This window comes from Chamaea fasciata, unplaced genomic scaffold (assembly GCF_029207755.1).
Source record: "Chamaea fasciata isolate MVZ Bird 193981 ecotype frontalis unplaced genomic scaffold, bChaFas1.0.hap1 SCAF_9, whole genome shotgun sequence".
Taxonomy (NCBI): Eukaryota; Metazoa; Chordata; class Aves; order Passeriformes; family Sylviidae; genus Chamaea; species Chamaea fasciata.
Window position 1 is genome coordinate 16945407 of NW_027094094.1, and position 11969 is coordinate 16957375.

The 11969-nt window shown below is 39.9% G+C and overlaps 1 protein-coding gene across 1 annotated transcript; it reads left to right on the forward strand.

The window, feature by feature from the left end:
* Positions 1 to 1552: 1552 nt before the first annotated feature.
* Positions 1553 to 3072, forward strand: CH25H (cholesterol 25-hydroxylase). The gene has a single exon (XM_066190602.1). The coding sequence runs from the start codon at positions 1740 to 1742 to the stop codon at positions 2562 to 2564; it is 825 nt and encodes a 274-aa protein (XP_066046699.1). The 5' UTR covers positions 1553 to 1739; the 3' UTR covers positions 2565 to 3072.
* The last annotated feature ends 8897 nt before the right edge of the window (positions 3073 to 11969 follow it).

Sequence of the window (11969 nt, forward strand, 5' to 3'; positions counted from 1 at the left end):
ACAGTTAATGGTCTAAATAAATTAATTCAACAGGACAGTCCCATAGCAGCAAGGAATCTGAATTCCAAAATATATGCGGAACAGGTAGAAACCTGTCTCCAACAAGGACCTACTGATTGCCTGAACAATAGCACAGATATATGTTACCGTTCAAGTAAAATTCTTGGAGCCTAAGGAGAGAACAGAATCTATTGAAAAGTAACAGTTGAAACTGAAAGCAAACCTAAGTGTTACAAAGTCATGCATATTCAGAAAAGGTCACTGCTAATTAATCATTCTTAATTATTCAGAAGCAAGGAAATACATTTGCCCCATCAGATTTATTTTCTGATTAGCGAAGAAGTAAAATCATCTGAACAAGCTAATAAAGTCATCCAGGATGTTGACCTCATTTCCAATATTAGAATAAATGCTTTACTGACAAAAGAGGTGAGTTCATAGGAAGCTTATGGCGAGATTTGTTTCCCTAAATGTTCAAAGCTTTGTTTTTCTTTTGCTAAAAGCACAAAAGAAGTGATGTCTTAGTGGTTAAATAAAAACTTCCATCATTTGCCTCTAAATGTTTTTAGAAACTTAGGAATGTTGTAGTCAAACCTGCTGTCATCTGCCTTGGGTGTGCTTGCCTGTGGTCAGAGGAAGGTCCTTTAAAGGACATAGGTCTAACTGGTAGATATTTTAAGTGCATATGTTGGTTTGACACATGGGTAAAGGAGGAATTTCATACCAACTTGCTTATAGAGCTGTTGAGATATGGAGAGAATATTGTAATAATGTGATGATACTGGTCACTAAACATCTGTCTGGAAGCATAATGAGATTTTACCCTGTATTCTTCTCTGCAACTGGAGGATCTTATGTTGTTCAAAAGTGGTTGGCTCAATTTTGCATCTAGTCAAGTCAGGTGAATTTTTCCATGTCAAGTAGATACAGGTATGTAAAGGAGAACATGACCTCAAATATCGTGTTAGATGGAGATAAGTCACAGCCACCACATCCGGACTAGAAGTGTATTGTAGGTCTCCTTAAGGTTTTAAGTAAGGCTATTTTATAACCAAGGGATCATTAAAAAAATATATGTTTGCACACAGCCATTATCCACCAGATATCCACATGTCAGACCTGGAGATAAGTCACAGCCACAACATCCGGACTAGAAGTGTATTGTAGGTCTCCTTAAGGTTTTAACTAAGGCTTTTTTATAACCAAGGGATCATTAAGAAAATATATCAAGAAAATAAATGTTTGCACACAGCCATTATCCACCAGATATGCACAGGTCAGACCTGGAGTTTAGGTAGCAGTCACGTAACAAAAAAACAAAACAAACAAACAAACGAACAAAAAAGGGTAATTTTTATTGCCTTATCTATAAAGGCAAAAGGATAACAAAGGATGGCACAATCCAAAATTAATAAGAGACGGCAACTTTTTAATTGTCTGCACTAAGTGAGTGGAAGATGTTCCAACTCTTTCTCTGAATTCCAGCATTAGAGTTATGCACTCCTGTTTGTTTGCTACTGTGCAAGCCTCTTGTAGAGCTCTGCTGCAAATCGTGGCCAGCTAATTCTGTTCTGGGATTGTAATGCATTCTATCTATCACATTCTATATGGCAGGAAGGGAACTTCTCCTTTAACGATACCCATTATTCCTATGTAAGAATTTCTGGGGGTGGAGTCACTGCTTGAGCAGGCTGAATAAAAGCGTGCAGGATTTCCAGCTGCCTCAGACTGCACTCAGCATGAACTGCAGCCTGCCACACCGAGTGCTGCTCAGCTCTCTGATGGAGGGACAGCGGGACAGGTTGTGCCTGCAGTCTTTTTGGGACTTTGTCACGGCACAGGAGCCATTGATCAGGTCACCGTTTTTTCCAGTGCTGTTTTCTTTTACAGCATACATGACTTTCTGTCTTCCTTATATTGCACTGGACTTTTTAAGCATTAGACTACCAGACTTGAGAAAATACAAAATCCAGCCACAGAACTATCCGAGTCTTGGAATGATGGTGCCTTGCATTATTCAAAGTGTATATCACCATGTTGTTTTGATCTTCCCGGTGACATTTCTGCACTGGTACTGGAGACCCATGAATCTACCAGTGATAGCTCCAGAACTGCCTGAAGTCCTGCTGCAAGTAGCAGTTTGTCTGCTGCTATTTGATTTTGAGTACTTCCTGTGGCATTTGCTTCATCACAAGGTGCCTTGGCTCTACAGGACCTTCCACAAGGTGCATCACAAGCACGTGTCGACGTTCGCCCTTACTACACAGTATTCCAGCGTATGGGAGTTGCTCTCACTGGGATTTTTTGCTGCTATAAACCCACTGCTCCTCGGATGCCATCCTTTGACAGAAATGATTTTCTTCCTTGTAAACATTGGCTTGTCAGTGGAGGACCACTCTGGATATGACCTCCCATGGTCAACTCACCGGCTTGTGCCTTTTGGATTGTACGGAGGAGCCCCACATCATGATCTCCACCATCTGAAATTCAAATCGAACTATGCTCCTTACTTCACACACTGGGACAAACTCTTTGGGACATTCACGGAGTCACATTCTAATTAAGAATATTTACCTGTGGATGAACTCTTATTTTTTATAGACTAAATTGGAACCTTATTTTTTTAAAGACCTACAGAAGATTGTATATTTGAAGCTGCCTGTAAAAGTAATAGCTATTTATAACAGATCCTCTTAATATATGTGTATTTGTGTGTGTACTTGGAACTGTCTGTGTTAAGGGACTGCAAATGGGAAAGTGAATATCTGTTGCCTAAATTTGAGTCAAAGGTTTAAGGGAAGCATTAAGAGACATTCTCTCTCCTTTCCTTCTTTCCAGCTTTCATAAAGCATGTATCATGTTGCTATATGATGTTTTACACATATGCCAGAACATTATCTTACTGTTGTAGGATGATTTATGATGTAAATCGAAAAGATACACATCATGGATTTTCTGGAGTTTATTCTGACAGAGAAAATTATTATGCAATGATTTTGCAAAATATTGCTGCCAAGTCAGGGTGGTTGGCTAACTGTTAAATGATTTTGATATTTATATTTTTTACCTTGATGTACTGTCTCTTTTTAATAGAGAATAAATATGTTCATTCTTTTAAAATCATATCATGTTTCATTTTATTGATTCCTCTGTTCATATTAGGAACAGGTATGGTTCCTTGTGCATAGGGGTCATTTATTTGAATTATAGAGTCATGTAATTGTTTAGGTTGGAAAAGACCTCTAAGATAGAGTCCAACCATTACCCTAACACTGCCAAGTTCACCACTGAAACCTGTCCCTGAGTGCCACATTTGCACATCTTTTAAATACCTCCAGGGATGGTGAGTCAGCCACTTCCCTGGGCAGCCTGTTCCTGTGCTTGACAGCCCTTAGTGAAGAACATTTTCTTAATATCTAATCTAAACCTGCCCTGCCACAATTTGAGGCCATTTCCTTTTGTCTTTTCCCTAGTTACCTGGGAAAAGAGACTGATATCCATTTTAATTTCAGAGCTGCAGACTTATATTATTAAAATATTGTAATATTATTTCAAGAGAATAATTTACTTTTTCTCCAGAGTCATATGTTATTTTAAAGTAGTTTTCAATTTTGTAGAAACATAATATTGAAGAATGCAGTTTAATAAGTCATAGTGAAATATTATTACTATTTTTTTGAGAAGCTTGAATAATATTTACGAAGCAGCCCCTTAAATGGGAGCATTGGTCCTTTGCAATCATAGCAATCAGTTGTTACTTGCATGCAAAATCCTATCAAAGACTATAAACAGGGTTTCTATGAAGTAGATGGTTCTTTCAAGCAGACTTCATGGGAATAGAATCAAATCTTTCAGGATCCTAAGACAGAACAAAATGGCTATGGGTTGCTAGAAGAACAGTTACATACAGAAGATCAAAAATGTGTCTCACAGAAGTCACACTGAAAAAATTAGGCATGAAGAGATAAGCAAGTCTTTGATGTCTCATTTAGCAGAAATCCACAGAGATGTCTAATGTCCACCACAAAACATTTTAATGCTTGTAATCATCTATCCTGTATTACTAATAAACTTTTCAGGTTAATTATGGAAACAGAGAAAGCACAAATAATGTAGAAAGTGTGGAAAGAACACTTAAGCCATCATCCAAAAATATCTTTGTCCTTATGTTATGTCTAGAGGGTTGTATGACCTTACAGAGGCTGTTTGTCCAGTAGAAGAGAGAACCCTTAGTATTTCCAACAACATGAATTTATAAAGGGAACAGCACTTTGAGGCATTGCATCTTTGGGATAACAGGAAATAATTTTCATAAACATCTTTGTAAACAGTACGAAATGCTGCAATTTTAGTACTTAAATATTCTCTCTGCTGGCTGCATATCACAGAAGAGCAACCTTTCTTTTCCTTGTTAAGAACATGATGCATACGCAGAGCAAAAACTGAGGCTTAAAATAATACTGGAATCTGCCATTCATCCATTAAGTTGTGAGAAAGAATCCCCAGTCTTTCTGATGGTTGTAATCTTAGGTATTTTGGTGTGTTCTAGAAAGAGAGGGCAGTCTTCTTTCTTTCCTGCCAAATGCAGGAGGCAAGAAACATTTTCTGATTTCTTTGAGCTGTTTAGCCATTTTGAGATGTCCCAAAGTTATCCTTTCTGTTCTAGAAATCCCACTTAATTCAGCTTGGCAAACTGTGAGCATCTGGCAAGGATAATCTGTGGTTTCAATGAGTTATACCTTACACTATATTTTGTAACTGTACACTATAACAATCTGTTTCATGTACTCCTGGCTCTCTGAGCAAGCAAGGGTAAGGCTAACTGGTACTTGGATATGTTGCTGTAGGAAGCCTATGAGCAAAACCGACAAGAAAGGCCAAACTAAACTCATGGGGATTATTCTGCTTTTTTGGATGAAGCTTAAGAATTGATGTAGTATTTTACTCCTGTAGAGTGTTCTAGTCAGCTGCCGGCAAAACCATGCTTGCTGTTGTCAAGTCAAGTGAGCATTGGCAATGTAGCCTGACAGCTACTGAGGATGATCAAACTGGTGATGAAAGGAGGCAGTGTGCTGCACAATGATCCTGCCTGCTCCCCACATCCTCAACACTTCCGTCACTTCAGACACACACCAAGAATGTGTTTCCTTAAATATGGAATTTCCCACAGGTTATATCTGTACCTAATCTGTAACCAATCAGACCTGGTGCCTCACCAATCAGGCCTGGAATCTCACCTGAAAGACTCATTATGCAAGAATTTGGAATACTCAAAAGGAAAAAAAAAAGGTTGTTAAATGAATATTTGACTAATACATGTCTGGAATGGCTTTTTTGAATCCCGTACTAGAAATATCTGTATTTCATCCTCATGATATAATCCTAGCATACCTTTTTCCTATTTCTCCAATGCTTTGGAAGGTAACTTAGACTAAAATAAACTGCAACAGAAAGTGCTTCATACACAACACACAAATGGATTTAATCCCTCAGATCTTAGAACCTAAGTTTAGTTTTGCATGTGAGAAAAATTCATGAGCAGAAGACACAAACAAGCACATAACTGCAGGACTTTGCAATTCAATGAAAACATATACAGGAGATAAAGCAAATAAGGGTTGAGGTTTTTTATGTTTTCATTGAAAGCTCAGCATATACTGTGCCACTGAGCATGAGAGGACAGTAAGTTCTGTATATTGATAGTGGTGAGATTTTAAAACAGGACTTTATAAATGTTACTTCCTATATTTGCATTTCCCCATGGTCTTTACCACAAATCTTTACCAGACAAAAGGAAAGGCATGACACTTGCTTTTAAGGGTTTATGTAAGAAAACCAAACCCGACTTTCTCTCTTCTGTTCCAAAATTCTAGCTTCCTTCCACTTTTTAATGTGACGTGGTGTTCCACACAGACTTCCTATCTAATCTGCTGAAAGCTAAACTGTGGTCATTTGTGAGTAGAGGATGTTTGCAGAGACCTCTGAAGCTATACAATGATTTTTTTTTTGTGCTACTATTGTCCACTTTAGATCTCCAAAATTTAATAAACCTCAAAGAAATAAGATTTTATGCATTTCTCTATCTTAATTCTTAGGCACACATTAAATATTAAACTCTTTGTCTGCTCTTGTGAATTGCAGGAGTTCCCAAATTCTCACTGGCAATTTAGTCCTATACTTCTCTTGAAATTTAGTCCAAGTCTTTCAAATGGTACCCAGTTTGGCGATTTTGAGATAAGAGTATAACACTGCAAAGGGTCAGGTTTCTACTTAGTGGGTGTGTTTTCAGTGCTGCTGTAAAGTGGGCTCCTCATGTGCTTGGGAGTGAGCCTATGATGCTTAGAGCCATACTGAGTCAATATTCAGTGCTGGAAAAGACTTGGTCCTCCCTCATGCTGATCAAGTGCAAGCACTTTACAGGGGAAAACCTACACAGTTCTGGTCTATAAATATGATTTCTTATGATTTTTTTATGACTTATTATTATGAAAAATAATCTGTATCAGTAATGGATTTAGTGATTTGGTTAATCTAGGTTAATCTTGGTTAACCTAATCTAATCTTAGTTAATCTAAAGAATGAAAAACTAGCATCTCTTTGGGTAGTGCTATCTCTAAATTAGTTTTGAAGCAATTTGTGATGACAGAACACTTACTTGTAATCTGTTGCATCTCAATACTGGAAGGAATTAATCACTCTGATGCGGCTTTATCTTAGTTGCCTCAGCAGTCACTTAAGTTTCACTTATTCTTGCTTTTATGTACAAGTACTAAGCTTCCACTATTATCTGCCCAAATCCATGCAACTCTTTTTGAACTAGTAATGGATGTGTATCTGAAAAAGTTATCTGTCTTGGACTCTCTGAAAATACAAGTCCCCACTGGATTTCTTCACAGATGTCCTTGGCGGAGAGACCAACTGGAGTGTGAACCCACCATCACATTTACATGTAAACCACGTCAACGCCCTGACTTTGCATGCTCAAATATTGACACTGGTCCTGCATTGCTCAGCACAATCCAACCTGAAAGGTCTTTGCAGCACAGTCTGGAGCTGTGTTTGCGGCATGGTTTCCTTGTAAAAGCAGCTGCCAAACAATTGTTTTCCAAACTTGAATGTGTTTCTAATTTACAGAAATTTCAAGTTGTTTACTGAAAAGAAGTCTCACACTCTCCTCCAAACTAACCAGCATAAGCATTCCAAGCTTTAAAGGGAACAGTACCAATGCAGAGAACCCTTTAGTTGTGGGAAAAAATGCCGAGTTTTTAATACTTCTTTACAAACTGTTTTCTTCTCAAGGAGAAGATTTTAAAAGCTTACTAATCACCTTGCCTCCCAGTCTGGAATGATTGCTGTGATCAAGACTATAGGAGTACACAGGAGAAGAAGAGAAAGGAGGATGGGAAAGCACTTTTATTTCTGTCTCTTGGTGCAGTGAGCAGTGCTGTCAGGTACGGATGGGGTGTTGCACTGATATATCCTTTCCCACCAGAGCACAGATGGCTTCAGCCCTCAGCTTCTTACTGCTGGAGTGGTTCAAACTCCACATCCACACACAGCCTTTCCTTACTCTTATCTCCTTCTTTCTGGAAATTCCCACAGCAGCAGAACACAGTGACCTGCAAGAGGGAATTCCACCACTGGTCAGCATAAATGCAAATATATTTTTGTGTCACCAAGCATAAGACTAAGTTGAAAAGGTCTACAGGCATGTGGACTGGAGTGCCTCTTCCATGCTCAGATTTGAGATAGCAGGGTTTACTTATGGAAAATAAAAAAGTCAACAATCCAAAGGGGATAGTTAGTAGGCCAGGCAGGTAGAAACATGACTACTTTGGTTTGAGTCCATTGATAGTGACTTCAATACTACAGATATGTGATTTAAAGGGCTGGGAAAGGATGGGCTACCTGTACTTCCAGGGAAAATATATATGGCACATATTTTTATTTGTCCTCAGAACTAAGCAGCAAACAATTCAGGGGATTAAGTAGTCCAAAATTTAGGATGAGCTACAGAAAAGCTGTTTGTAAGGTGATCAAGATGCACCCTCTTTACCAAACGAATATGAAAAAGCACTGCTAGAAATTTTGTTGGTGTCTGTTTACACACCTTTTCAGCCATTCACAGCAGCTGTGAAAAATTACACCCCTAAGAAACAACACACATGGGTAGTTTCACAGCCCCTTTAAGGGATTTCTTTACAAAACTTCCGGAACTAGTCTAAATAGCTGAGACAGTGGAATTTGTCAAGTCCTCTAGACAGACTAACTTAGGAAATGGAATGATTTAAAACCACACAAGCAGCTCCCCTGACACTTGCAACTTACAAAACCTGTGAGATCAGAAGTGTCCTTCTCAGTTGAGCTTACAGAAAAAGAAAATGCCCATCAGCTGCCTTCCCCTCTGTTTTTATCCTAGCAATCTCCACTGGTGTTCTCCTTTCCTGGTAATGCCAAAATACTTCTGAATGTTGCTGACAACCTCCCCTCATCCTGTAAAGAAACAGGCTGAGTTCTGCCAGCTGCTTTGCCAGGTTTTCCATATTTTATCCCTTGGGCAGTCAGGTGATCACTCGCAGGTCCCTGAATCACTTGAGAATCCAGCATACATTGCATGTACGAGTCCTGCCGCAGATGGAGGCTTATCCCTCACAACCCGTCCTGAAAACTACATCTGAGAGGCCAAGCTCTTGGTCTGACCCTTTTCCTCTTCTGTTCAGCTCCAGGCAGGCTGGCTTCCATTTCAGGTGTGAGAAAGACTCTCAAAGTCTTTCTCCTCGGGGGTGGGAGAGCCTCTGCTACCTCCTCACCTGCCTCTCTAGAGCCTGTTTGAGCCCAGCTCAGCTCAGAGTCGGAGAGATTTCTCTGTCCTCTAGTCCAGGGAGGTCTTGTTTTGGCTCCCTGTGCTCACTGAAGTGACCTGAACTCAGGCTGGACTTTGCTGCTGGGGTGGTGGGGAAGCTCAAAGGCTGCTGTGGTCTCCTGGCTGGTGTGAGCCCGGTGCCTTGGTGAGGGAGCGGGGCAGAGGCGGCAGCTGTGGGAGGGGAAGGGGCTCCGGCGGGCCGGGCCAGCAGGGCCCTGCTGACCTGGAGATGCAGGATGTAGCACTTGAGGGTGTCAGAGATTCTTGTCAACAACAATTCTGGTGCCATCAGGCGTAACCCAGAGTTAGAGCCTCAGGAAAGTTAATAATGGCTTATTAGCTTTGGTACTCTTGTGGTGAGGAAAGCAAAAGATTGTGTAATTATTTGTACTGTGGGTTTGATTGTTTCCAGTGTCCTTTCTCTGTTCCCACAGCCATGGCTCCTCATTGATTCAGCTTGTCTGTTGTTTCTTGTGACTCACCTGCGGAGAATTGCTTTCTCAGTGTATGACATCTGCACTTTGCATTGTGGAGCTGGCCTATTTCCTAAACCAGAAAGCTGCAGCAAAATCCCTAGCTTGGACCTTGCAACACGCTAGTGGGTAACAAGTCTATGTAGCAACACCCTTTTGGAAGTACCATAACTGAGAGTTTACCATTTTATTTGCTTTCTTGCAAATCCTGATGCTAAACTCCTAAATAACCCCCACTTCCCACCCTGTCAAACCTTGGTTCTATGCCTACTTCTCTGCATCCTTTTCTTTCTGGAGATTAATTGCATGGTTTAGCCAATATGCTCCATGCTTTTCTTTTTTCTCTTTTTGTGCCTCAGATTTGTATCTTGAGTAATTGGACTATTTTTCAGAAGAAGGAATTTCATTTCCCTCTGCACTTGGCACAGCTTGCAGAAGAGCACTGTTAAACTCTGAAAGCTATGGGCAGATAACAAAAGAGCAGAGCATGTAAAATGTGGGGAGGCATATGCACTCAGCCATAGCAGCACAACAAGCTGATTCTCTGTTTTATTTCCTTTGTCTATTGAACTTCAGCTTACTGCTTCACTGCTTTTCTTTTAGACCTCTTAATCATAGTGTAGTGGGATAAATTAGTGCTTATGTGCTAGCATCAGTCCTGCTTCTAGAAGTTAACCATCCTGCTAGATCCTAATATTCGCAGTTAGCACTAATTCAATTACTATTATTTATTTATAATATTATTTTGAAACCCTGGCAAAAATCTAGGTGCCAGGAACTATATAAAGAAAAAAACTGTTTCCCAAGAAGCTAAAGTCATAGTGTGGGCCTTCTGCATTCAGAAGTTGCTTAGTCCTGGTAGCAAGAGAGAAGTTTTAAACCAAGACTGAAGAAATCTATAATGTGTATTTTATGGAAGTTGTATTTGCTTCTTTGTGAGAAGAATTTAATCAGAACTTTCTCATTACAGACGTCTAGGTTTGGCAGTAACTGATCCTTTCAGATACCTGAAAAGCTGATATGTGTCTGTTTTATACAAAGCAGTAATACATAAACAAAACAAGTAATGGAGCTTTTTAATTTTAATTTTTATTTTTTTAAAATTTCCTACGGCTGTTATTACAAATCTTGATTATTTAATGTAGGTATAGCACCTACTAAGGCTCTAACTGGCTATAGCAAGGAGCAGGATTTAGAAGTTTAGTTTTGCTTCTGGCAATGTCTATGAAATCCACTGCTGTAAGAGATTTCTAATAATTATGCTGTTACTGCTGTTTGCTTAAGGTACTTCTGCATTTTAAGATAAAAATTCCAGACAGTGGCATGAGAAAAACAGCAGGATTCAAGTTTGGACTTAAGTCATATAAAGGTAGCACGTGTCTGTCCAACTACCTTTGACAGTGGCTCTCAGGGTACAGCTGCATTTTCATTCCGCTTCAGTGGGAATTCCAGGATGAGATTATTAGAAATGGATGTGTGGCACTTCTGGTGATTGTCCAGCTCATGATAGTGCACATATATCTCCATTTAATTTCTCTATGCAAACATATCCCTATGAATATTATTTTGATATATATGTATGTATATGTACGTATATGAATTCCCCATTGCTTTTTTCATTTGGTATTTACATATATATATATATAAAACTATGGCATATAAAATGTGGTGTGGTGTGAGAAAGCTGGAGATGACATCAAACCAGAGTCATGGCTGGTAGTTAGAGATAAACATCTGCAGAAAGGACCATGAGGGAGCAGTGATGGGGAGACATGGGCATGCATGCTCACTCTCAGGAGAAACCTAAGGGTCCACCCCCCAGGTAAAGACTGCTGCCAGAGAATAAGACAGCAGAAACTTGTGTGGTAGTAATATAAGCGTTGTTTTTTTCCCAGTTTCGGAAGGAAACAAGTTACGCAACTGCAGCTTATGTCACAGTCTTCCAGTAATTTGAGGGCTTGTTACACAACTCAGCACAATTGGACAGAGCAGGAGAAGTCCCATAATATTAAGTGCTCTCACATTTTGTGGAAATCACTAGCTGGGCAGAGGCAAGAGGTATTTGCACCATTTTAACTACCCATTTAGGGGATGAAGTTACCCTGGTTCACTCTGTGTGAAGGCAGTGTGCCAGCCCTGCACAAACATCAACTGCAGCCTGTACTGTCTGTTCCTCAGCTTAAAGCCAAGCAAGATAAAAGAGAGATGTTCTGGGACTCTATGAGCTCTGAGGACATGGGAAAGGAATAAGGATTTTGTGGGATAGTATAGTAGGCCTGGAGGTAGCTGGGGATACAGCTGCACCAAGGAGGATCTGTCAGAGGTTCTGTGGTTTTTGTGGTTGTAGTGTTTAACTCACAAAGTCAATAAGGATTTACAGCTCACAAGCAGTTTTTTGATTTGAACCATGCCCCTTATTTTTCACTGAAAATAGTGACAAGATCAAGAGCTGCTTCATGATTCCCGCTGAGCAGTTCTGCAGAAGAGGCATCATGAGGAGCTTATCAGTGTCACACCACTTCTCAGGAAGGTGAACTTCAGGGCCATGACCCCTGCATGTTAAAAGGAAGAGCAGATCTTGGTCAGTGCTGCAGGAGAGGCAGCGGTGGCAGACTGATCACAGGGAAAACTGA